This window comes from Antedon bifida, chromosome 9 (genome assembly GCF_963402885.1).
Source record: "Antedon bifida chromosome 9, ecAntBifi1.1, whole genome shotgun sequence".
Classification (NCBI taxonomy): Eukaryota; Metazoa; Echinodermata; class Crinoidea; order Comatulida; family Antedonidae; genus Antedon; species Antedon bifida.
Genome location: NC_136234.1, coordinates 4,515,101 through 4,542,543, shown reverse-complemented (window position 1 = coordinate 4,542,543; position 27,443 = coordinate 4,515,101). Strand labels below are relative to the sequence as shown.

The 27,443-nt window shown below is 33.2% G+C and overlaps 2 protein-coding genes across 2 annotated transcripts; one reads left to right on the top strand and one right to left on the bottom strand.

Annotated features, from left to right (window-relative positions):
- Nucleotides 1–36: 36 nt before the first annotated feature.
- On the top strand, nt 37–26,224 carry LOC144852594 (sec1 family domain-containing protein 1-like). The gene is made up of 20 exons (XM_078710498.1): nt 37–145; nt 1,672–1,742; nt 2,439–2,527; nt 2,816–2,906; nt 3,360–3,482; nt 3,997–4,084; nt 4,571–4,716; nt 5,178–5,263; nt 5,682–5,781; nt 5,982–6,118; nt 7,674–7,764; nt 19,016–19,086; nt 20,317–20,398; nt 21,277–21,441; nt 21,961–22,040; nt 22,605–22,743; nt 22,968–23,074; nt 23,536–23,638; nt 23,923–24,006; nt 24,462–26,224. The coding sequence occupies exons 1-20, from the start codon at nt 118–120 to the stop codon at nt 24,486–24,488; spliced, it is 1,908 nt and encodes a 635-aa protein (XP_078566624.1). The 5' UTR covers nt 37–117; the 3' UTR covers nt 24,489–26,224.
- Nucleotides 6,075–9,297, bottom strand: LOC144852617 (galactosylceramide sulfotransferase-like). The gene has a single exon (XM_078710529.1). The coding sequence runs from the start codon at nt 9,192–9,194 to the stop codon at nt 8,169–8,171; it is 1,026 nt and encodes a 341-aa protein (XP_078566655.1). The 5' UTR covers nt 9,195–9,297; the 3' UTR covers nt 6,075–8,168.
- Nucleotides 26,225–27,443: the final 1,219 nt, after the last annotated feature.

Below are 27,443 nucleotides of genomic sequence, written 5' to 3'. Positions count from 1 at the left end.
GATCGTTCTGGGCCGCCAAATTATACTGTTTTAATAGAAACGAGGATCGGGGAGAAATTTGACTCTTGGTCGTCTGCTTTTTTCGATTGAGAAAAAAGTTGTCCTTTCACACATAAAATGGCAAGTTTACGAGATAAACAAATTGGTAAATATTTTCTTTAAACACCTATAGTTAATTTTAATGTTCTTATTGAACTATTAATAGTCTAGTAGTTTCGGTTCTTCAGTGTAGCCCGGTAATTTGTCAATGAATGTGTGACAGATGTGTGAGCGACCGGATCGATGATGTGGCAGGCATGCAACACTGACGGTGTGTGGGCCGTACGTGCAGCCTCTCACCACCAGTCATTCGTCTAGGCTAGGCCTAGGCTAGTAGGTAGCCCCAAGAGATCCGCTGGTGGCAGTATGACAAGTCATGCCAGTCAATTTTGTTCTAGGGCCCAGGCTAGGCTAGGCCTTCCCTATAATATGATGGTAGATAATATCTTTTTTTTGTAGGTGATACGCCCCCCTTTTCCACGAAACGGAAGACATCTTTGATCGATGACAAACAATGCTGTGCAGGGAAGCGTAACTAACAGAAATAACAGAGTTTTCAGGGGATTTCAGGACACCATTTTAATTTAAAAATCATAACTCTTGAACGGAGGATTGTATGAGAAAAAAGATTACTATAAAAATGTTCTTAAAATATTGGCCATCATTGCATGATTGAAACAAATTAGAAAAATTGTTTTCCCCGCTTAAAATCCATCCATCATTAAAGCACCACAGTGTATAAGCATACGATGGATTTTAAGCGTTGAAAGAAATTCAACTTTGTTTTAATCACACAGAACATTTTACAGTAAAAATGTTCTCCTTATTAATATTATGACTATCCATTTAGGAGTTACGAATTTTTAAGTAACTTGTTGTCCTCTGAAAATATGCTCGCCGAACTATGTTATTTCTGTTGGTTACGCTTCCCTGCACAGCATTGTTTGTCATCGATCGAAGATGTCTTCCATTTTGTGAAAAAGGTGTAGTATTAGGCCAAACACTGAATGTTTTAAAACTGAGAATATGCTGTGGCATAGAATGAATATTGTCAATGCACGTATTGTCAAATTTGTGTATATATATTTTTTCTCTCCTTTACCATGTCACCTAGATTGTTTTAGATCTAATTTAAGTAGGGCAGGAGGCGCCTGAGTCCAGGATGACCGAGACACAACCGGTGCTGACCAGGGTTCAATTTGACCGATCCCTGGTTAGTGACGAAGGCGTATCCCCTTACTTCGGTTTGGGTTTTTTTTTGCATGGTTGGAATCCCTTTTATTGTATTAGTTTATGTACAGCGCTATATAAATCCAGGATATTATTATTATTATAGGCCTAGGCGGTCAACCGTGCTGATATATAAACTTAATTATACACAGAGTTAAAACTGGTGATAGAAAATAATAAATTACACACAAGTTGACCACTCATACCCATGGACCTAGCCTCCTATGCCTAGTCGCTTCAATATTTTCATAATTTGAAACATTGACTGGTCTATTCAACGAGGTGGAGCCTTGCCAAATAGATAGACAAATACATCTATTAATTAGAATAGGCTATTTAATTTAATCACTTATTTTACCTTATCTTTTTCATAAAAATATTATTTTATTATTTTAATTTTAGCGTCATTAAAACGGATGCTTAATCTTAATGCACCACTTAGCAAAAGTTCCCTCAACGAACCAACATGGAAGGTAATAAAATAATAAATAATAATTAAAATAAATTGTATTATAAAAGATGTTTATATCATTCTTACCTTTTCAGTCAAACATAGAGTAATTTCCATTGTTGTAGTAAATGTTTATTTTTATATTGTATATCCTCGGGTATAATCCCACTTTAGGTCTAATCCCACCCCCTACTTTATGTCTGAATTCACAAACAGGCATAGTCCCAGTATTGACTTTTGATCTGGATGTAGGTCTCTCTATAGCCAGTTCTGGGGTGGATTGCTATAAAACCCTTGGTGGTTGAAAAAAAGTGGTCCTTTCACACATAAAATGGCAAGTTTGTGAGATAAACAAATTGGTAAATATTTTCTTTAAACACCTATAGTTAATTTTAATGTTTTTATTTCTTACAGGTTAGACCGCGGTATAGCAATGGTCTATAATAAAGACTACTTGCTACGTCACGAATTATAGCCGGCTAAGCGCTAAGACCGTTTATAGACCGCTTATAGCAATCCGCCCCTGGTGATCTTTTTTATTCTTTTTACAAGGAATGCTAATACCAATCATTTTTCTTTAACCAGGCTTTCCCCGGGTATAGTCCCACCCACCAAAGTCAGCCCAATTTCGTGTTCTAGGTGGGTAGGATTATACCAGAGGATATACGGTATATAATTATCTACCAATGTTTTATTACAATACTGTAATTCTATATAGGCTCTTGTATATGACCGATTTGGCCAAGATATCATCTCTCCACTTTTGTCTGTGCGTGAACTAAGAGACATGGGTGTCACTCTTCACCTGTAAGTGTTACCTTTAATATTTATTATCTATTTTAAGTAATAGTGATATTATGTTTGCTTGATGATAAAGTCGTTGTAAGCAGTGGCGGATACAGGATTTTGAAATAGGTGGGTGAGGGCAAGGCAGGGCCTAAAAATAATGAAATGAAGTGCTGAACTTAATTTTATGTCCTATCTTTTGTATTACAATTTGTGATTGGAAATCAGCAGCTCAAGCCACACTAGCCTAAACTGAATTTCTAATACAAAGTGAAATTTTTTTGTCATTGATTACTTTTGTCTCCTTAGTTTACTTCATTCTGACCGTGGAACATTATCAGATGTGCCTGCTGTTTATTTTGTCATGCCTTCTGAAGAAAATGTCTCTAGAATATGCCAGGTACAATTACATCATTTTGTGAAATACATAAATCCTCTATTAAAAGGACACCATTAAAAAGTGTCCCCTTTAATCGTGATGTCCCCTGTATTTTCCCTCCTTGTTCTTATTTCCATAAAAGGGGAAAAAATCACCATGATAAAGGCTGTAGTCCAGTTATGTCCCAAGCTCTGTCTACACTATCAAACTTTATGTGACTAAAAAATGTGATGTACCCATATATGGACATGATGATGTCATATCATTACCATATTTAAGCATGTCACAACCATATTTGGGCACATCACACTTTTTTTGTCAAACTAGTTTGATAGTGTAGACAGAGCATTCAGAGGGTGGGAAAAAGGTATTTTGAACCTGGCTACAGGCTTGTTTGAGTTCTAAAATATCATCTGCCTTCATTTTAGTTTTTATTAATAATATAATATGTTTCAATTGCAAAATCTTTACCAGGATTTCCAAAATCAACTCTACGAATCTTATTACATCAATTTTATATCCGCTGTTTCACGCCAACGACTGGAAGATTTAGCCAGCACGGCTCTACAATTCAATGTAGTTTCACAAGTATCAAAGGTATGGCCATTTGACTGGAAGTTAATTCGCAAGGATTATTTATGGCTTACCAATAAGCATGTACATTAAATTCTCTGTAGTTGAGACCATCATTTTGAAGACTACTTGTAAACATACATTGGAGTTGCAGCTTTAAATGAATGGCAGGATTTTTTCTATTGAAAAATAACACTCTACAACCAAAGAATTAAATGAGACTATTTTGTTTCTGTATGTTTGTTGTGTGAACAGTGTTGCCACCTTTTAAAGGACAGTGATTCAACACACTTTTGGCTATCCTTGGAAATGTTCCTAAAATAAGAATAAAGCTCTGTTTACACTATCAATTTTTAGTGGTCGTAAATTTATGTGACAACAAAATGTGATTTGCCCATAATATGGACATGAAGATGTCACACCACTACCATATTTGGGTATATCACTACCATATTTGTACTCATCACACTTTTGTTGTCTAACTAGTTTGATAGTGTAGACAGAGCTTAATACCTTTTTTGGCATTTTATTGTTTTAGGTGTTTGACCAATATTTAAACTTTATCAGCTTAGAAGATAAGATATTTACTGTTAGACACCAGAACAGGAATGCAATATCATATTATGGTATGTAATTAAAAGCATTAATTTTTTACTAGCTACTCATAAATATGACTTTCATTTATGCAACCAATTGGAAGCACCAATTGTTTTTGTAGATTCCACTAAAGTATTGTTTAACAATGATATATTCTTGAATACAGTATAACCCCTATTAATAAAACACATTTAGGACCCAACAAAGGCAAATTTACACAGACGTACTATAACGTTAATAAAAATATTGAATCTATGTTATTCCTTATGACCATATACAAAAAAATAGATATAAATTCTACATGGGACAAGCTACCGTTTTCCTAAAATAGCCTTAATAGGGTGTCCCCTGAAAAGGGATTGGCCGTTATATTGAAAAATATGTTGCCTGATGTTTGTTTCACAGGAAAGTCTCTGCTCAATAGTGGTGTTCCCTGAAGGGGAACCCTGGAACCAGTTCTACAAATGCATAGCTTAAAGTTTTCCTCATATTTTTATTGTTGTAATTTTGTACAGCTATGAACAAAGCTGATGTAAAGGATATTGAAATAGAAGCCATCATGGATACGATTGTAGACAGTCTGTTCTCGGTATTTGTGACCTTTGGAGCAGTACCGATCATAAGGTCACCGAGAGGAAATGCAGCAGAAATGGTGGCTGAGGTTAGTGTTAATATTCAATTAAGTTTGTACTTTTAATAATGATGTTATGCCATCGGTGAAAATAGCTAAAAGACTGAATCAATAAAGATACATTAATCTAAAGCCCTGTCTACACTATCAAACTTTATGTGACAACAAAATGTGATGTGCCCATATATGGACACAATGATGTCATATCACTACCATATTTGGGCACATCACACTTTTTTGTCAAACTAGTTTGATAGACAGAGCTTTATGATACTTTCAAATATGAGTATTGTAACTTTAGCAGATTTTTATTATAACCTTCAACAATACTGATACGATTTTAAAAACAAGAAATTCCCTCCAATTCCAAACCAAATCCCTCCCCCATGCGCCTCCCAAATATCGAGATTCCTTGGTCATAGTATAGAGGGAAATTGCATCACGAATTTGAAAAGTGAAAGAATAACACAAGATTTTTTTGATTTTTTAAGAAATTGGATAAAAAATTAAGAGAGAACTTGAGGGACGCCAGAAATAGTTTATTTACAACAGATTCAATGCAATCAGGCCAGCTAAGGTAATTTACTAGTCATTCTATGTCAATCTAATTTGCTAAAGTGATCAAAATACATAGTATAGTCAATAAATTCATTTTTTTTCCATTTCATCTTATTTCAATTCATTCAATTTTACAAACAACAGACAAAAAAAAAAGTACAAGAAAACAAGATTAACTGAATAAACTGAGGATAACCTAGTTTAATAAAACTTATTTCCATTGGGTGTCCTCAAATACAAAAAAAAACATTGAAAACATTCCTAATTTAAATTTTAAAAGCAACATTACATAGTAACAAATTAAAACATTTATAAGATTACCAAAAAAAACCCCTGTAATTTAAAATTGTTCAAAATATATTCCAAACGTAACAACAAGGAAAATTTTCTGATTCATTGCGATTTTTTAATTTTTAATATTATTTTGTTTGTACAAGTTTTCAGAGGCCCCTTCTTGTGGTATTAGATCGAAACATGGACTTGGCCACGCCCCTCCACCACACCTGGACATATCAGGCATTGGCTCATGATGTTTTGGTGAGTATAAAAACAAACTTCATATATCCATACATGGACATGATGATGTCATATCACTACCATATTTGGGCATATCACCGCCATATTAGGCAAGTCACACTTTTTTATCACATAAAGTTTGATAGTGTGGACAGAGCGTAAGTACTAATAATCATTGCCAAATAAGGATATTTATTATTGTTATTGTATTCTATTTTTAGGATTTTCAACTAAATAGGGTTGTATTTGAGGAGAAATCACCACAAGACAGTCAGCAGTCAGGTGCTAGGCCCAAGCCAAAGGTCAAGTCGTATGACCTCGGACCATCCGACAAATTCTGGATGAATCAAAAAGGAAAGTGAGTACAGATGAAATAAATGTTTATTCTCTGGTATTTCAAGAACTTACAATACACATAGAACTAAAGAGGGATGTTAGCAGAGATTTTTAGCACGAAAATCATGCATTTTTTGATACATGTTGTATGGATGGTATCTAAAAAGATTGTGGGGCGGATCATCTGATTCAATGATTTTATATAGCTGAAGGCTAGATCTCAAAGAACAATGTTATCGCAGTTCAAAAAGTGATTCTCCATGGAGAGGGAACCAACAAGATGGCGGCTGCAATCGACCAATCAGATATACCCTACGCAGTATGCATTGCTATACGCCTTTGTTGAGCCTATCTGCGCTAGAACGATACGCAACACAGCGTGTTAAGCGTATAAACGCAAACGCATTCTATATGATCCTCGTATACAAAAAATGCTAGATTATCAAGAAATTATTAATTCCATTGCGATTAACAATATATTTAATTTTATAAAAACTTCACTGTGCTTTGGCAAGAATATGTGTTGCAATTTATGTGGTCTTAATGTATTATATTAAAGCTCATGTACAGGCATGAATTTTAAATATAATATTTGGTTAATTGTACATAAATCAAATATTTGTAACACAAATCAAGACGAAAAAACATGAATTTCCCTTAATATGGTCAAATACAAAATTTGGCAAAATTCTTCCACAAAAACCAGGAAGACTTTTTTTCAGTAGTTAGGTAGTTAACCTAATGTAATAACATGTCTGGTGACTCCCTAGACGGTGAAAAAAGATGGTGGATATACGGTGGATAATTTTTGCTATAGCATGAAAATAAAAATGTGAAGTTGAATAAAAATATCAGAAATGTAATATTCAAGTTATATTACCTATATTTAGTCATCTGATAAAATTTTTTACCACACCGTTTATTTTTCATAGCTTTTTAAAATGCCCCTCTATTTACAAAATTTGTGTACAAAAGAATACAGATTTTACTGTGTAATTTGAACTATCCCCCCACTAATAAGAAAGTGCTTATTTTCAACAAGCTCGTGTAACACAAATAAAATCTCAAAAATTATGAAACATAGGGGAAACGTTAGATCGATATTTATTGTAATGTATGATCAATAGAAATTTTATGCCCGCACCTGGCCTTTAAATTATTATTTTTTATATTAAATAATGTTTTTGAACACATTTACGGCCGCCATCTTGTTGGTCCCCCTCCTGTTGGAATCACTTTTCAGTCTGGAGTACGCCCTCTAGCCTTCGGCTTTACATCACTGATCTGATTTCACATAATAATGTGTTATAATCCCCCATTTTGAAACACGATGGCCGACAAAATATTAAAATATAGTGATGTATGTTATCATTGGAAAGGCAATTATATGCCGATCAAATAATTGAATTACACATTAATATTTTTTTATTTCATGTTATATGACAGTCTGCCTTCATTAAAAAGTGAACAATCTACCTGTTTTTTCATGCTAAGAACTCCTACTATATCACTCTACTTACATTAAAAGAAGTGAATAAATGAAATTAAATAATACAATATGAATTGTTTTCTTTCAGTCCATTCCCAGAAGTTGCAGAAGCTGTACAAAGTGAATTAGAATCGTACCGTGCTTCGGAAGAAGAGGTCAAAAGGTTAAAAAGTGCAATGGTAGGAATTTAGTGTTACTATTATTAAGGATTGTGTCAAAATTATTGTACTGCAGTTACTGCAGTAACAATATATTGTTTACTTGTAAACCTGTTATTTATTTGAAATTATTTAGCAAGATTTTTAATTTTTAATCATACACACTGTTTATTGCAAGGACTGCCTCATAAACTTCTACATTGAAATATACTAAAATCGTGCATTACTGCAGTAAGAACATGTAGTTACTGCAGTAGAATATAATATATATATATATATTTTGACCATGATACCTTACTCAATTATCAAAAGTCTCCAAAATCACATTGTGCAAAGGCATGTAAACTTAAAAAGTGTTAAGAGAACCATAGAAATGAAATATTTATTTTAATAAAATAATTTAAGCTCAGGTTTACTGGTAAATACTAAATAATTAACCTGCTATCATTCCTACCCTTCATCATCATGTTCTTAATTCTAGGGACAAACTTAGTAGGTATTGTTTGTAAATTCTTGCACATTGTCTTGAAATTAAACGACATAATTTGACCGTTGCCGAAATCGCATTCTTGACGCGATCCATCTCGTTTACACGTGCCAACATCAGTTGAAAAGTTAGCGTCAAAATGAAGCCTCTGTTCGTATGACGTTACATGCACACCATTCATTTTTACCACGTTTTCTTTAACCACACACACGTTATAAAGAAACAGTTTGATTTTGCGAAAGACAGCAAGATCGGATTCAAAATTCGGTCCGTAATCTTTTATGTGATCGTGAAAACGTTTTTTAAAATAGTTATAAAGTTTCATGTCCAGGTGATTCCAGTTGCCTATCTTTTGAACGAGATCTTCGGATAATGGAACTTTTAAAGTGCGTTTCTTTTTGGACAAATAAACAATATCATCAAATTTCCAACACATTATCTTCTTTAATATTATTAACGATTCATCAAATAATTCCATTATCATAACAAGATTGAAATCTTTGTCCAAGTTTTTAATGGATTTATCTACAAACGTGTTGTTAACATCAAGCCATGGGTCAACTCCCAAATCAAACATTTGTTGGTTATTACAAACAAAAGGTTGTTTGCTACGTCTGCAGTTTTCGAAAGGATTTCGCATCCATTCTGTTAATTTTCTTGTCTTATTTCCACCACGGCCGGCGACGGCAAAATAATCAAAGGCAGATTCAAACTGTGTTATAGGGTTACGTATTATAGTTACATACATCGGGTCTTTCTTCATCAAAGAGTCTAGAATAGTTCTATTGTACCGGGTATGTATACTAAACATATTGTACTTATATTTGCTGTAGTCTCCTACACGAACTCCCTTGGGTGGAACTAGCACTTTTACCGTATTGTTATTCATAAAATGATCCCCAATAGGTTTTGTTCGTTTTGGTATAAACACTTGTAATTTGTTTAGGAGTGCAAAATTCTGCATTATCCACCAGATTGTCGATCCACCAGTTTTGTGAGTCTTCAGAAAGACAACAGTTTTCTTTTTTTCACATTTCTTTATTTTGTTAATCCATTGACCTTCATGACCCCTTAAAAATAATATATGAGAATTGTTTAAACAAAATTAGGGAAAAAAATATTGTCCATTTTCTTTTGATGAATTTTTAGCTATATAGTTTTGTTTATTTTCCTATCCACTCTTCAAATGATTTTAAACATTTACTTAACATAAGTACATACAGCGTATATGGGTGGATGGAGGTCATAGTAAGTTCATTGAACTTTAAGTCGTGACCCCTGCTTAGGTATAATAATAATAACATACTACGGAGTAGACTAAAATATATGTTTAAAAATGAAATACTTACCTTGTTTGTGTTAAATGTTCTCTGTTTCTAGCAGAAACTTTTGTTATTGAGAATTTCCATAATAAATGCATTGATAAAACAGCTAATGTCATCGTAATAATGAAACACTGAATGACCTAGGAATGATTCAAAATCATTAGTAGTTATTTCTTTAGTTAGAATAATTATAATTCTAATGTTTATTTGACATTTTCAATTTTAATAATATGTCTATTTAAAATACACAGTTCTGGACTCTTTTAACTTCAAAAACAACATATTGACATTGTAGGAGTGGGATGAGCAAATCATACAACCAACAGTATCAATAATTTTGATTTTTAAGCCCTGTCTACACAAACTAGTTTGAAAAATATGGTAGAGATGCTGTATGCTTAAATATAGTAGTATCAATAATTTTGATTTTAAGCCCTGTCTGTACTATCAAACTAGTTTGAAAAATATGGTAGTGATGCTGTATGCTTAAATATAGTAGTATCAATAATTTTGATTTTAAGCCCTGTCTACACTATCAAACTAGTTTGAAAAATATGGTAGTGATGCTGTATGCTTAAATATAGTAGTATCAATAATTTTGATTTTAAGCCCTGTCTACACTATCAAACTAGTTTGGAAAATATGGTAGTGATGCTGTATGCTTAAATATAGTAGTATCAATAATTTTGATTTTTAAGCCCTGTCTACACAAACTAGTTTGAAAAATATGGTAGTGATGCTGTATGCTTAAATATAGTAGTATCAATAATTTTGATTTTAAGTACTGTCTATACTATCAAACTAGTTTGGAAAATATGGTAGTGATGCTGTATGCTTAAATATAGTAGTATCAATAATTTTGATTTTAAGCCCTGTCTACACTATCAAACTAGTTTGAAAAATATGGTAGTGATGCTGTATGCTTAAATATAGTAGTATCAATAATTTTGATTTTAAGCCCTGTCTACACTATCAAACTAGTTTGAAAAATATGGTAGTGATGCTGTATGCTTAAAGATGTATTGTCCCTTGAAACACAAAAAAATGAAGGTCAAAATATTCTAAATTTAAATTAGCTATATCAAAGTAATATTAAAGTTATTCACTTTAAGTCAAAAATTCGAGCCAAAAGCAACAAGTTTACGTAATTAACAGGTAAATTAGTTTGATTACATTTCGTCTGGAAAATCGTCGCGAACGAAAGTAAACAAAGATTTCAAACCACGAGTACGCATAATGCATATGCTAATTAGGATTGTTTACAACTCATCACGGTTGAGAAGGTATTTTCACACAGATCGTGAGGAAGTTTTCTGATTATGCATACAGAGTAGCCAAACAAGCGCGTTTTATTATGGGATATGTTTTGATCGAACACTTTGACTGGAAGTCAAAGTTATTTTTTTAACAACAAAACGTCTGTATTTCAGTTAAATGATTTTTTTTTTCGACAAATTTTTGGTGATAGTTAATAACTATTATGATACTTCAAAATGACCCACCTTTTTTCGAAATCTGTTATTTTTTATTTTTTTGGAATTAGTCAAAGGGACAATACATCTTTAAATATAGTAGTATCAATAATTTTGATTTTAAGCCCTGTCTACACTATCAAACTAGTTTGAAAAATATGGTAGTGATACTGTATGCTTAAATATAGTAGTATCAATAATTTTGATTTTAAGTACTGTCTACACAAACTAGTTTGAAAAATATGGTAGTGATGCTGTATGCTTAAATATAGTAGTATCAATAATTTTGATTTTAAGTACTGTCTATACTATCAAACTAGTTTGAAAAATATGGTAGTGATGCTGTATGCTTAAATATAGTAGTATCAATAATTTTGATTTTAAGCCCTGTCTACACTATCAAACTAGTTTGAAAAATATGGTAGTGATGCTGTATGCTTAAATATAGTAGTATCAATAATTTTGATTTTAAGTACTGTCTATACTATCAAACTAGTTTTAAAAAAAAAAGTGTGATGTGCCCAAATATGGTAGTGATATGCTTAAATATGGTATTGATAGGACATCCTCATGTCCATATATGGGCACATACATTTTCTGTCACATAAAGTTTGATAGTGTAGACTATCCTTACCTTTTTCTTGGTAAACATGGTTCTCACACTAAAAGAATGAAGAAGTTCAATGAATAACAGTCTACAATATAAATCCAAAGGCAAATTACTGAAAAAAAAAATGACAATGCTGTGGGTATCAGTGGCTGGATCTCAATGGAGATACAAATAAAAAAAGCGAAAAGCTAAATCAAAACGATAAAGTAAACAGCCAGAAAAGTTAGCAGAGCTTTCGGGCAACACTAGCCCTTCATCAGTGCAAGTGAGGGAATTTGGATAAAGTCATAGCATATGAGTTGGCAAGTGCTGCCTGGGTGGACAGGAATAAAAGAAATATAACAATAGAAACAGCGTGTTGAATAGTGGGTGGAGACTGAATAAGAGTAGAAAATAAAGAAGGTAGCTTGGTAGAGATATAAACAATTTTGGACTGGAACTAAAAAAAGCTAAAATGGTGGTTAATATTGAAACTTAAATTTTGGTAGTCAATGGAATAATTTTACCGATCTGGGAGTATGTTCCTAATGTTAAGTCCAAAAGGTTTTGTGGTTTTAAGTAGTAATTCCCAGTGGTTTTCTTTGTCTTTGCGAGTTTTGTCGCTCCATTTGACGTCGTGGTCTATTGCAATAACTCTGAAATTTGCAATCGAGTGACCAGCTGAATTAAAATGTTCGGCTACAGGTTGATCAAGCTTTAATGTTTTGATAGCTGATCTGTGTTGTGTCATTCTCATACGGAGAGTGTTTTTTGTTTCTCCGACGTACTGTTTGCCACAAATATTACAGTATATGAGATAAATGACGTTTTTGGTTAGACAATTAATTGATTGTCTTATCCGAAAAATGCGGCCAGTTTGGTTACTCTGAAATTTTTCAGTAGAATCAACCAATGAACAAGTTTTGCAAGATTTGCCGCAAAGGTGACTGCCCAAATTTTGGCTGTCATGAGAGTTAATTTCACTCTTAAATTTGGATCTGACTAATATATCACGAAGGTTGGGAGGTCTACGAAATGCAATAATGGGTGGTTCCGGAAAAACAGTCCTGAGACGTTCTGTGGACTGTAGAATGGGCATATGTTTCTCAATAATAGCCCGTAATGGAGGCAACCTAGGGTGGTAGGTTGTGACCAATGGCACTCTGGTCGATTTTTTTGGCTGACGTGGTTTGTACGTCAGTGTTTGACATCGAGGAATATCTTTTGCTTTCTTTATAGCAGTTTCGATGTATTCCTTCTTGTAATTTCTATTCCGGAGATGTCCGGTTAGTTCTTCGGTACGATTCTGAAAATCTAAATAACAGATACGTCTGATACGTAATGCTTGACTGTACGGTATGTTTTTAGTACAGTGTCGGGGGTGACAACTGCTAGGAAGCAGGTACATATTTTTATCCGTGGGTTTACGGAATAGGTCAGTTTTGAGTGTACCATTTTCTATGGTCACTATAGTGTCCAAAAAATCAACGCTACTAGTGGATTTGGTAGCTGTAAATTTGATAGTTGGGTGGGCTGCATTAATATTGAGAAGAAAAGATTCCAAATTATCTTCACCATGGGTCCAGATCATGAAGATGTCGTCAATGTATCTAAACCAAACAAGTGGTTTGTTTGGTTGGAGGGACAGAAAATTGGCCTCAAATTGTCCCATAAATAAATTTGCAAAAGATGGCGCCATTTTTGTGCCCATCGCTGTGCCATGAATTTGAAGGTAATGGTCATTTCCAAAAATAAAATTGTTGTTGGTTAAAATCAACAGTCTACAATATAATATACAAATTACTGGTTGAAGAGTGGAGTATAATTTAATACTCACTGATTAGACTGGACGCCCAGAGAGTTTAATCTAAGCCACAAAATGTTTGATGGTCTGGTCAATATGACAAAGATTCAATAATCAATAGGTGATGGCAGATTCTGTATATTTAGCCTTGGGACACCAAATTGGAGAGGTAATGTGAAGGCCACACATAATGTAGATTGAACCCTGAATTAAATTGATTGGCGTACATTACACAGTGACAAAACAGATATAAAATACAGTTGTGTTCAAGTGAATACAATACAGTTGTGTTCAAGTGGGGGTGACTATTTGTATACTGGTTCACTCCAAAGCAAACAACAACTGTTACTGGGTTATTTGATTGCTAAATGGTGTCATGTGTCCTACTTTTGATGATGAAATAGTCAACTTGTCTCTAGTGTAAAAAAATACACATAGTAGTAAAATCATCCTTTATTTCAAATTAAAAAATCATAAGAATGTAACAAACATCACAGCTTGGAGGACCAAGCATATGCAGGGCAAAATAAGACAACAAATATAAAACACAAAAAATAAGAAGGTAAAAATAGTATAAAACACATCCAAAAGGCATAACATTCAGATTGCTATAAAAAAAATTACATTATTATTAATTAGGGAACAATTTTCCCACGTCGGGCATTCCATATATATTAAAGTACAGTAATTAATGAACTTTAAGTTTGTTAACTATGCTAGTTTTACAGACTTTTAAAAAATAAGAATAAAATAATTATTTCACAGTTTGTGTTCTCAAGCAAAATGAGACATAAGTAGAAGTTTTCAAAATTGAGATTTTCACAAATTCCAAGATTTAAAATACTGAAAACAATATCTTACCATACCCTACTTCCAGAGATCAAGTCTAAATGTTTTAATACAATCAGTGTTCTGAGAAAAATGCAGGTATAGTAAGTATTCTGGAAATGACAAGTAAAAAAAAGGGCGTTTACGCCTTAGCAAAGGGGTATTTATTGTTGTATTTCAATTAAACTTCGCACCTTCGTTCATTAACTATTGTTCTATTATTATGCAAAATTGTTATGCAAAACAACCCATTGACACCTTCAATTTAAAATGGACCTGAAATGGATTTTCGATTTTTTTCATTTTAGAATGACGTTTTGGGGGCTATTACAGGCCCGTAGTCAGGGGGGGTTTTTATGGTTCGGGCGAACCCCCCCCTTTACAGCGAACCCCCCCTTAACCGACTGCGAACCCCCATCCCCGACATCCCCAATACCTCACCACCCTCATCTCTGAAAATCCTCCAAATACGTGCCCCACAATACAAAAGGTTATTTGTAAATTGAAAAATTCGTTAACTCGTTCGTGAATAACTCATACCTTATTGTTAAACAAATGAATTGGTTGCCGAAAAATAATACGAATTTTTGGTCCCAGGATGTAACATGATATTGACGTGAGCTTGGGCACGAACGAATCGTACAAAGGACACCGCTAGACAACCGCGTACCTATTGTTTCGATCACTGGCAGTCAGCATGCATATATAGCCTTCCGACGTACATCAAAAAATGGAACGCTGCGGTTACCTACAATATGTATGTGTGGCTATGAAGTATAGTGGATTATAGTGAATTTAATATATTACACTATAATATCTATGGTATCATGTACTGTAGTTTACACCTATAGCATTCGATTATTTTTTTCTAGACCACCAGCCGATACGTAGGCCTACTCAACTGTATCAATACCACCTATTTACATTGATATATTTAGTTTCCTCAACAAATTGCTGTAAATAAATATAGATAGAGCTATCAGGGGCGGTCGCAGGACTATTTTAAGAGGGTTGCCCAAAGACTCCAGGGCTGTAGACACTGAGTATTTGAGCAAGAAAATTGTTAAATGACACCCCTAGATGGCCGCAAATGGTACTCTCGCACGTAAAATTCATGATAATTTTTTTTTCGTTCAATGCGAACGTCACGGGGAGGTCCCCGATGAAGGTACTTTTGGTACGGTAATACATTCTAATAACTGTACTCAATTAATGTAAATTAATTATCAATTAATAATTTTAAAAAGTTATACAAAAAATATGAAGCTGTTGCTATAAATATATTGAGCAAAAGGTTAAATTGTATAATTTGGAATTTTAATTCATTTAAAAATGCTAAATAAAGTCAGATGTTAAAACCACCATTTCCAAACATTCATTTTTATTTATCCACTATAAACTTTAACAAAAGTGTTGTTTTAAACCACACTCCAAATAAAACATAGAAAAGAATGATAGGACATTTGCAGAAAGAAGCAAACTTTGCTCTGCTACCGGTATAACACGGTTCAAATTTCGGAACGTCTATAAATTACTACGGAAATTCGGCCTAATATTTACGAACGTACGGAAATGAAGATAAATAAGGTACTACACGCATCGGAAATACAGAATACGCACAATTATGATTTGGCCTAAAAATTGGCCTTAGATTATGGAAAACCCCCGGCAAAACGCAATAATTATGGACAAATCGATTATTAGCCTTGGCAATATGCCTAATATTTAAAAGGAATGAATATAGGCTATATTTCGTTTGTCGATGAATTTTTGAATTCATGTATGAATGATTGATCTATTAGAGGTAATCTGTGATGGCTCTAGTAACACTGCTATGCGTGGGTAATTTGTGAATAACGTAGTATGCTACATACACGAGCCTAGATAGGGAAGATCTGTACTGTCGTTCATTGCGAGAGGAGGGGGAAGTCCGGTAATGTGTCATGAAAAATGTAGCAAGCCAGAGATGAAATAAAATCACTAACATTTAGCTGATTGTCGTTGTTTTAGTCGTCGTCAGAAGTTTATCGACCGACATCTATTTCTCATGTGTTGAGCGTTTCTTTAATTGAATAATTTTGGATTTTCAGTAAATTACCAATGGTTTATTCAAAGTCAAACTGTAATTAATCCCTCACTATTCACTCAAAATGTTATTATTATACTACTATATTGTTGAAAAATGGATTGCGTGACATGAAAATGGATTGATAGTAAAACGTAACAAAGATACATTCTTGTCTGGTTATTAGGTATTCATGCTCCGATGAAGCAGAGGATTATTTTTGTAGCGTTCCATTTAAAATGAAAAGAAATATTTTGGTTGTGAAGGTCGTTTTAACAATTAGGCTAATATCAAAACATTCAACAATAATAAAATGCCCTGCAACTCTGTAACTACTTTATGACTAAGCCTATCAAGTTCCGGGTCCGGATGGATATTGTATACGATGAAATGGAACTCAATTTTAATTTAGTGGCAGAAACAACATTTAGTATGAAATTAAGGCTGTTGCCCGGGCCACAAGGGAAACACCCCTGGGTTCGCCCCTGGCTATAATAAGCATTGAATTTGCCTTCTCACCCAAATTGTGCTTTTTTGGGGGGCTTGTAACTTGAACGCAAAACAAAATACCGAGTGAATGATCAAACAATCAGCGGTGGTTCCGCACACAGAGCACGCGCATCTAACATACGGCGGCAACAAATGTTATTGTGAGGAGGAGGAAAAAAGTACGATCGTTTTGTTCAATCGTAGCATGCTGCATGAGAGTGTTTTTCCGGCCAATTAGAGGTGCCATTTATCATGACTGTTATGTACGAGAGTACCATTTCCGGCCATCAAGGGGTGTCACTAAATTCGCCTCAGACCCCACCCGCGGTGCAGTGACCCAAATACCCAAAAACGACCTTCACAACCAACATATTTCTTTTCATTTTAAATGGAACGCTACAAAAATAATCCTCTGCTTCATCGGAGCATGAATACCTAATAACCAGACAAGAACGTATCTTTGTTACGTTTTACTATCAATCCATTTTCATGTCACGCAATCCATTTTTCAAAAATATAGTGGTATAATAATACCATTTTGAGGGATTAGTTACAGTTTGACTTTGAATAAACCATTGGTAATTTACTGAAAATCCAAAATGAACTTGTGTTATAATACAAACAACACTATTCAATCAAAGAAACGCTCTACTACACATGAGAAGTAGCCTACCCACGCATAGCAGTGTTACTAGAGACATAACAGATTACCTCTAATGGATCAATCATTCACACATGAATTAAAAAATTCATCGACAAACGAAATATAGCCTATATTCATTCCTTTTAAATATTAGTACGCGGTTGTCTAGCGGTGTCCTTTGTACGATCGTTTGTGCCCAAGCTCGCGTCAATATCATGTTACATCCTGGGACCAAAAATTCGTATTATTTTTCAGGTGAAAATCGGCAACCAATTCATTTGTTTAACAATAAGGTATGAGTTATTCACGAACGAGTTTACGAATTTTCAATTTACAAATAACCTTTTGTATTGTGGGGCACGTATTTGTTGGAGGATTTTCAGAGATGAGGGTGGTGAGGTACTGGGGATGTCGGGGATGGGGGTTCGCAGTCGGTTAAGGGGGGGGGGGGGTTCGCTGTAAAGGGGGTTCGCCCGAACCATAAAAACCCCCCCTGGCTACGGGCCTGATACTGCTAAAATAAATGTGTTAGTTTCTTTAGTTTTTAGTTTAGCAGAATTAAATTAGTAATATGAGATGGTAATTTATTTGTCACGAATAAGGCAGTTAGAAAACGAATTTGATTCATATTTTACTTTGGCTTGACAATGAGCAGCAAGTTGTTGATATCGCTTTGGATGCACATGAAACGGAGCCTCGCATGGGTGGGTGGAGGATCGACTCCGGGCGCTGGGGCCTAGGCCTAGTAAAGGTTTGGGAGGTAGGCCTAGGCCTTCTAAATTCGGGTTTTAGTACAAAGTACATTTTAGGGCACTAAATTTCAACAACATTATATATTGAATAAATTAGTATTAGTGTCAGCGCTTCGCGTATCTTTCCTGGCCGTCGATCATTCACGGACTATCGGGCGGCATACACGCTCTCGATCGTCGTGTGTATATGTGACGTGTGAATTTCTTAAAAATCGAAAGTCCATTTCAGGTCCATTTTAAGCATAATTTTTTAAACAACAGAGAACACCAAATTTGAAAAATTCCTTCATTTATTTGTTTCAAAATAGAAAAACACCAAGGTAATGTAAATAAATACTGTTTCAACTATCGTTTCCTAAAAAAAATGTTTTCAGCCTTTTTTCACATTTATATTTATTGTCCCTCTGAATTTTTTTTTATGAATATGCAATTTTTTTGTTACATAATAGTTATTAACTTTCACCAAAAATTAGATCTGAAAAAAAAATTACTTTAAAAAAATGTAATTTAAAGCAAAAAATGTCAAATTGGCTTATTGTTTTTTTGGTTTAATTTAACCATTTATTTTGTCTTTCATAAATGATAACATTACATTTTCTACGAAATTGATTAACTTTATTGAAGCTTCAAAATGGACTATTTAAAGTTTGAATTTAATATTCTTTATTTTCCATGTTTTTAGCGGACAATACATCTTTAAGATGTGTTTTCACCACATTTTTGTGTGTTCATTTGGACCCACTAATGGTACCTATAATTTCAATCCTCCTTGCTATTCTTGCACTATTGTTTAATGACATGTTGTCTATTTTTCATAGGGCTTAGAAGGGGAAGAAGAAGCAGCCTCCGGAATGTCAGATACCACTGCTAAATTAACGTCAGCAATGAGGTAATATGCCTAGATTGATATTGATAATTTATTGTAACTTTGATTTCATCATTTATTCGGTCTATTTCAGTATATAACAAAAACAAACTGAAATTGGGGAGACCAGGATCAACCTAAGTGAACTTAATCACTGTAGCCGAGCCGTTTGACCAAACCCCAAACTAACTGATTGCTTGTTAAAAAACTCAGTCTTAAGCTCTGTCTTCACTATCAAACTAGTTCGACAAAAAAGGTGTGATGTGCCCAAATATGGTAGTGATATGACCAAATATGGTAGTGATATGACATCATGTCCATGTATGGGCACATCACATTTTTTTGTCACATAAAGTTTCATAGTGTAGACAAGGCAACTAAATAGTAGATATAAACTGTTTTTAGAAACTTGATTCATTAAGGCCATGGTCCTTTTGATGATACTTGATTTAATTGGGATTGAAATTGATAAGATGAGAGATAATAACAAGCTGTTATATTCAATGGGTACTCATTCTCATTGGCACAGCTGTGACAGAATGGCAAGAGCAATTTAAAATTTAGTTTCTCCTTATTACGTTTGAACTTTATGTTTATTTGGGCCTCGCAGGGTAAACAGAACATTGACATAAATAATTGGCTTTTAATGCCTCCATAATTTAATTAAATATTTCCTTTCAATTTTGTAAGTAATGTGGGTCAAAATGTTTTTAAAGTTATACAAAAATAAACAGTAATATTATTTTGTAACAGTTTTTTCATCAGAAACATTAAAATATAAACATCTTCTTCTATATTATTATCTAATTATATATTTTTAAATCATATTGCAATATAATAATGGCTACCGTATTCTGTAAATAAACAAATACAATATAAACATTCTCTATTCCACATTTGTAATAAATGTTATTAAACAATTTATAATTTATCTATTTCTAGCCTTATTTTCACAATATGGCTAGAGTATGTGTACTGTAAATAAACAAAGCATAAAGTATGTTTAGCCAAATGATGTTAATTGTTTATTATAAATGAACAAATATAATTAAAGTTTAAATTTTCCATAATTATCAAATCACTTGTTGCCATGTACTGTACTGTACCATAAGAACTTGTACTAATAATAATAATATCCTGGATTTTTCAAGTTTGATAGTGTAGACAGAGCCTTAAACAGTTAAATCTTTGGTTTCTTTGCCAAGCACATTTGATTTGGAATCAACTAATTAATCTTTTATTTTCCTTTTACAGTTCTTTACCAGAATTATTGGAAAAGAAACGCTTGATTGATTCCCACACAAACTTGGCAACATCTTTACTAGACAAAATAAAGGTACAGTTAAATGACTTTTTTTTAATGTTGATATTTTTTTTAATAAAATGTAAAGCTCTGTCTACACTATAAACATTTATGTGACAAAAAAAATGTGATGAGCCCATATATGGACATGATGATGTCCTATCACTACCATATTTGGGCGCATCACACTTTTTTGTCACATGAAGTTTTATAGTGTAGACACAGCTTAAGATTTTCAGAAAATTCAATCTTTTATGCGACACAACCATTTTCAGCATATTGGATTGTTTCTGTGTCCTGCTTTCCACTTCCAAAAATGAATTTTATCCCAATCTTTGGCCAAGCACAATTGAAACCAGCTTCAAATGGCGTCAGTGTCAATCCCTTAAACCAAGAGCTTTAAATACATTTAATATATCTCTTCCTCCCTGAAACGATGTCTCGAAATGTTGCCTTTACTTTTAGTTAAGGTCTATTACATAAAGTACTAGATGGTATGGATGGTTAAATACTTTTTTTAGCCTCGATTGCACTGGACTTAATCTGGTCAAATAAACCTAGTCGTCTGCTAAATTGACCAGAAAAAATCCAATCCGAACACTGGCTACAATTCCAACAGGATTAAATTAATCAAGACCAAGTCACACTAAAATCTTTCCCTGATTCAACAATTCTTTTCTTTTAGACATAAGTAAACAATACTTTATAGATATTTATTATTATTATTATTATAAACACATTAGGCAAAGAACATTAATTCTAAACCGCCCGGTGATATACTGAAATTATTATTATTATTATTATCATTATTATACAACTTTGTTATGCAAACTTATAGGTTGCAATTGTTGATCCATACAAAGAAAAACACTCCATGATTATCATAAATTAGCATAAATTTGCATTTACAGGCAAGGAAGTTAGATGTTTACTTTGAAGTGGAAGAACGATTGATGACAAAGATGTCCTTAGATAAACCGCTAATGGATATTATATCAGATGTTGATGCTGGTACCCCTGAGGACAAGATGAGAATGTTTATTATATTTTATATTCTTGGCCAACAAGTTACAGATGTAAGTATTAATACCCTTTCATTTCATTTATTTTGTCTCCATAAAAAATAAACAAAAACCGTGGATAAAAAACAAGAAAAACAACACACACAACCAAGCAGAGACAGGATTCCTAAAAAAAAAAAATGATTCCTAAAAAATGAACTTAATCAATATCTAGTAAATCTGTTATTGCCCTCTTATCTAATGATGTTTGAGTGTTTTATTTTATTTGCGTTATCAGCAAAGTTAATCTTTGCCTATATGTAACCATCACAAGTTTGTAAATTACAAACATGATGAAGCAAGCTATGTGTGGTACAGTCAACACTCACAAAAGCTAATAATTTATAAATTGTGAAGTAGACTTATCTGTTTTGAGGAGAACTATCTTGACTTCTCGCTGTTTTTGTCCTGAGCATTGCGAGTAGATTTTGACAATGCAATTATATGAGAACAGACTCCTGAAAACGCTATTGTAAAATTATAATGTAAAATCAATCAAGAGATTTAACTATTAAAATACATATTTTATTTTAGCCTGAATTTGATCAATACTCATTAGCATTAGAAGCAGCTGGCTGTGACCTTTCACCTCTAACTTACATCAAAAGATGGCGGTATGTAAAATATTAATTATTTTGGGTTCTTTCTTATTGTCTTATTTATAGATTATCAATCATTAGAAATGAATAGATCTTAACTAAAGCTCTGTCTAAACTATGAAACTTTATGTGACAAAAAAATGTGATGTGCCCATATATGGACATGATGTCATATCACTACCATATTTGGGCACACCACACTTTTTTAGTTAAACTAGTTTGATAGTTTAGACAGAACTTAACAATATATGAACACTGTTTTAACAGCAAAAAAAAAAAAACTGAAAACAAATGACACTGTATTTATCCACACCAAATATTATTATGTAAAGGGCAGAAACTTTTTCAAAAGATATATGCATTATATTTTCAATTTATTCGCATCGCAGCAAATATAGAAGATCTTTTTTATGTGAAAGTTGAAAACAGTAAATTTTAAACTTATAACAACTTATATAATACAATTTTTTGACTTTATTGTTGCCTAATCGGTGACGGTAGCGTTTTACCCTTTGGCACCATAAAAGCTATTTTTTGATTAGAATAAAATGAAAAAAGCAATCAATGCTTATTTCACAGCGCTTATAGTAAGATGTCAGTGATGCCAAATCCGTACGGAGGAGGAGGAACGAAACGAATTGGTATGTTTAGTAAACTGATGAGTACGGGATCACAGTTTGTGATGGAAGGAGTCAAGAATTTTGTCGTCAAAAAACATGTAAATTTACATTTTATTTTTATATAATATGATCATTTTCTGTCATATACATAGCTATCATTTTTTGTCAGATTTGGCACCATTTTAAATTAAGTTTTGAATCAAATATTATACTATAGAGTCTTGTCTCGAAGTGACCTGACGTATTGTTAAATATCTTAGTATGCTACTTTTATATGTAGGACATTAACATTTCAATAACACTGCACTGTTTTTGTTATCAGAATTTACCGATTACACGAATTGTCGATGCATTGATGGAGATGAAATCGGACCAGGAGACAGATGAGTATAGATACTTCGATCCAAAGATGTTACGAGTTCTAGACAGGTTATTATTATTATTTATTATTTATTTATACTGGGTGACCTGATTAGTCAGAGACTGGTCTCCCTGAAGGCCCCATTATGATGAGAGACATTGTGTGACAGTGGCAGTGTGTGTACTAGTACACCAGAATAACCCCCTACTCATCTTGAAAGATGTTGATGTGGTTCTTTAAAGTGCACATGTGCTAGATGTGTACACACTTTTATAGTCCTTATCCAAGAAAACTCGTTCTACCACCAGAACCATAGAGCAAGTGAGCTTAGAACCCTTGCTGATGTTATGGCTACCTAATTACGGTTCCACTATCTTAACCACTTGGCTAATCACTCGCTCCTAAGTTAGCTATACTCTTGAAACTTTTCGTAGTGAATTGAGTACTAGACTTTTTTAGCTTAAACATCCATCATGTGTAATTAAAATTTCATGTTTGATAATTTTATTTTCATTAATTTAAAAAATAGTTCTTCAATACCAAGGAATAAGAATCCCTACCAAGAAGTAGTTGTGTTTGTTGTCGGTGGTGGCAATTACATTGAGTATCAGAATCTTATGGACTATCTGAAGGTAAGTGGAGCTGTAGCTTGGTGGTTAACATGCTTGCTTTCCAATCCCAAGGTCCTTGGTTCAATCCTGACCTACAGTAGTGCCAGGGTTGAGTATGAAATAACAAAAAAAACGTTATCAAGATCCACATGAATAACTTAGTACGAAATAAGAGATTCTTGATCATAATCATATTATACATTTTTTAAGGCTTGCAGAGAAATTGAATTCTGATCGATTGATAGAAATCAGGAAAACAAAATGTGATAATTTTATTGTAATTTTTTATTTTTTTTGTTCTTAAGACTAAGGCAACTGCTGGTGGAAATAATAAAAAGATCTGTTATGGATGTAGTGAAATATTTAATGCTGATCAGTTTCTGTCGCAGGTTGGTTGCTTTTACTATTTATATTTTCTCTTTAAATGTTGATTGTGTGTGTTGATATGTTTAAAGCTTTGACAAAAAAGTAATGTGCCCAAATATGGTAGTGATATGCCCAAATATGGTAGTAATATGACATCATCCTGTCCATATATGAGCACATCGCTTTTTGTTGTCGTATACACTTTGATAGTGTAGAAAGAGCTTAAATTATAGCCTTTAAATTATTGACCTTTCGTGACACGCACCTACGCAGCTGTTAGAATTTAACCGTCTTTCTATGAATGCTCATATGTTTCTGAGCAAGTGTAAAATGACTTTTCGACTCAACAATTATTTAGGCATTTGGTGCGTAATAAAAAGGAAAGGTCACTATTAAAAATGTGTGTAGGGAATAGAAATTGTAATTCGTAAGTAAACAATGCGTAAACGGATTTTTTTTTTTTTTACACATTGTTCAGATTTGTCAACTTGGAAAAGAGATATGAGTTGTAACATTTTGATTAAAAATGTCAATAGTTACAGTAAATATCTGCTACTGTACTGTTGTGTCTGAGGGAGGAAGTTTTGGGGTTCATTCGACGAGGGAGGCAGTTTATGGGAAAACAGGCTTTTGATATCCTCCGTTGAACTCTTGATGGAGGCAGTTTTGGGTTCATTCGACCTTTATTGATATTGAAGTCAAAAGCGAGATGTTACAATCAGTATCTGCTATTCACTGTCTGTAACATGAGGGAGGCAGTTTATGGGAAAACAGGCTTTTGACATCCTCCGTTGAACTCTTGATGTAGAGGAAAAGACATTGTTTGTCGGTGATGATGAGACGATTGTTGGCGAACTTTTTACCCCCTCTCACTTCTTCTCGTCGTCTCTCCAGCATACAATGCCAGTTTTGGGAAAACAGGCTTTTGACATCCTCTGTTGATCTCTTGATGTTGAGGAAAAGACATTGTTTGTCGGTGATGATGAGGCGATTGTTGGAGACCTTTTTACCCTCCTTTTACTTCTTCTCGTCTCTCCAGCATACAATGCTGTAGTAAAAACTTGTGAGGTTTGCATACATACATTACGAGTCATTGGTCCTGGATTTAATTCATCTACGAATCTTAATTGGGAGCTTTTAATTTGCGATGACTTGTCATTCATTATGCACATACAGGGACATTGGAATTTGCTTCAATTCTTCGCCCATGTTTGGCAGATTTAGCCAACAACACTGTATGTGTAGGAATTCTACAGTATTTCTAATTATATTTATGATTTTTATTTATAAAATCATAGTGAAAACTGATATGACGGCTTTGTATAAATTGTACAGAAACCCGATATCGTAAAAATTGGGTTCGTTTTTTTTCTATTTGTGTATTTTATGATTCTTACATTTCGGATTTGAAAGCACGTAAAGGCGTGTGGCGCAGTGTATTTAAAAATCATAGTGAAAACTGATATGACGGCTTTGTATAAATTGTACAGAAACCCGATATCGTAAAAATTGTATTTTATGATTCTCGCATTTCGGATCTTGAAAGCATATAAGGGCATGAGACACAATGTGTTGGACAAGACACTTTACTTATGTTACCTCTGTCCACCCAGGTGTACAAATGGGTACCTGGCATGTAGTTCAAAACACAACTGTGCTGATTAATGGCTGCAACATTATAGAAGTATGTTTCCAGATGTGTTTTATCCAAAACACCACCGGGGTAATAATGTGAAGAGCTTATAGGCTTGCATTAAGCGCTAACTAAGATTGATGTATTATTATTATTAGGGGAATTACCACCTATCTGATAGGACAGTGATTAATTTACTATTGGTAATCCGTGGCCACATTGCCTAAATACATAAAATTAAAAAAATAAATAAAAATAATAAAAAACAATTATTATTATTATGAAATCCATGCATTACCACCGAGTAATTAGTGAGACAATCATTAATATAATAATAATTTTTTGAGAATGTAATAATTATGTAAATATATACATACACCTCCAAGTAGTGTAAAAACTTTAGGTATATATAATTATTTATTTTAAATTTCGATGAAACATTTGGTGGTTTTTTTTCTTTTTTCCCCTACTGGTAGTTGGGTATTTTGCCTAAAAGGCATATGACTTAAATTTTCTAGTTTTCTCAAAATAATTTTTACTACTATAATGCCTATCAAATATCTTTTTTTCTTCTATTTAACTTGGTTGAAAGTTTACATAATTTCAAATAGTACATGTGTAAATAAAAATATATCAAAGAAAAATAATATGCTTTTTTATTATCTTTAGAAACTTTTGGATTAATGTACGACGGTTTAGGATTAAGTCCACATCATCCTATTCACCCAATTCTCTGTACCACATCTCCACATCGCATTGTACTGCATGTGATACACATTTTACACTGTATGACAACATATGCCTATGATACTGTACACATACAGTACCTAGAATAGACTATCAGCGAAAGATTAGTCCAGTCGTCAATGTAATAATTCTATATAACAAATTAAAACTCAAGACATACAGTATTGTATCAGTTTACAATAAAATTAATTTAATTTCATATTCATACAGATTTAAATAATTTGAAATTATCTTATAAAGATCATTAAGACATCTGTACACCTTAATATTGACAAAGAATCACATTGTCTCAGAAATTTAAGAAAGCTGCTGCAAAAAATAGAGGTGTGTCCACACACAAAGTTCCAGATTTCATCTGATGCGCATGAAACGCACCGATGTTTACAGTGTTTATACACAAACAGAAAAGTGTAGTTGTGGACAGGATTGAGGTGTAATGACTTTATGAGAAACAACTTAACAATCTGTTTATTCAGCTTATATACCAGTATTTTACATTCTGAGTAAAACTAATATAAAAATAATATTTATACTAAACTGAAAACTATGACAACTTTATACCAGGGAGGTTTAATTAAAATTCTGAGTAAGATTCGTAAATGTAATATTAAAAAAAAAAACTGAAAACTATGACAACCTCGAACAAATGATTCAATATAATATTCCTCAATCAATAAGAAGTAAAAATTAGGAACATTCGATATTTAATAATTCTATGATAAATTTTGCTGGATAAAACGAAGGAATATAGTATATTTTTTAGTTTCCAAAACTCTCCAGCATAAATCCAATAATATATTCAATTGTGGCATTTTGTATCTGTAGATTAACTACAAATGTCTCCGGAAAAAATAACATAAAATATAAAGCTTAATCCATTGACAAAAGTTGAAAAAAAAAAATCCTTATATTATTACAGAAGCACCTACTATGGAGCACAAGATAAATTCCTACAAAAAGTCTTCAATAAACCTTTCAAAAAAAATATTTGAAATATACATGATACCATAAATGATCAAACAAGTCGTACTGCTGCACAATTTGTTGAAGCCGATTAAGTGTGCGTTTACTAAGTTTAGT

Bases quoted from the DNA above. Each gene is read 5' to 3' on its own strand.
- LOC144852594 (XM_078710498.1), top strand. From the start codon at position 118: ATGGCAAGTTTACGAGATAAACAAATTG. The intron at 1,743-2,438 runs GTAATAAAATAA...AATTCTATATAG, and splicing joins TCAACGAACCAACATGGAAG to GCTCTTGTATATGACCGATT. The intron at 4,717-5,177 runs GTTAGTGTTAAT...TGATTTTTTAAG, and splicing joins CAGCAGAAATGGTGGCTGAG to AAATTGGATAAAAAATTAAG.
- LOC144852617 (XM_078710529.1), bottom strand. From the start codon at position 9,194: ATGCAGAATTTTGCACTCCTAAACAAATTACAAGTGTTTATACCAAAA.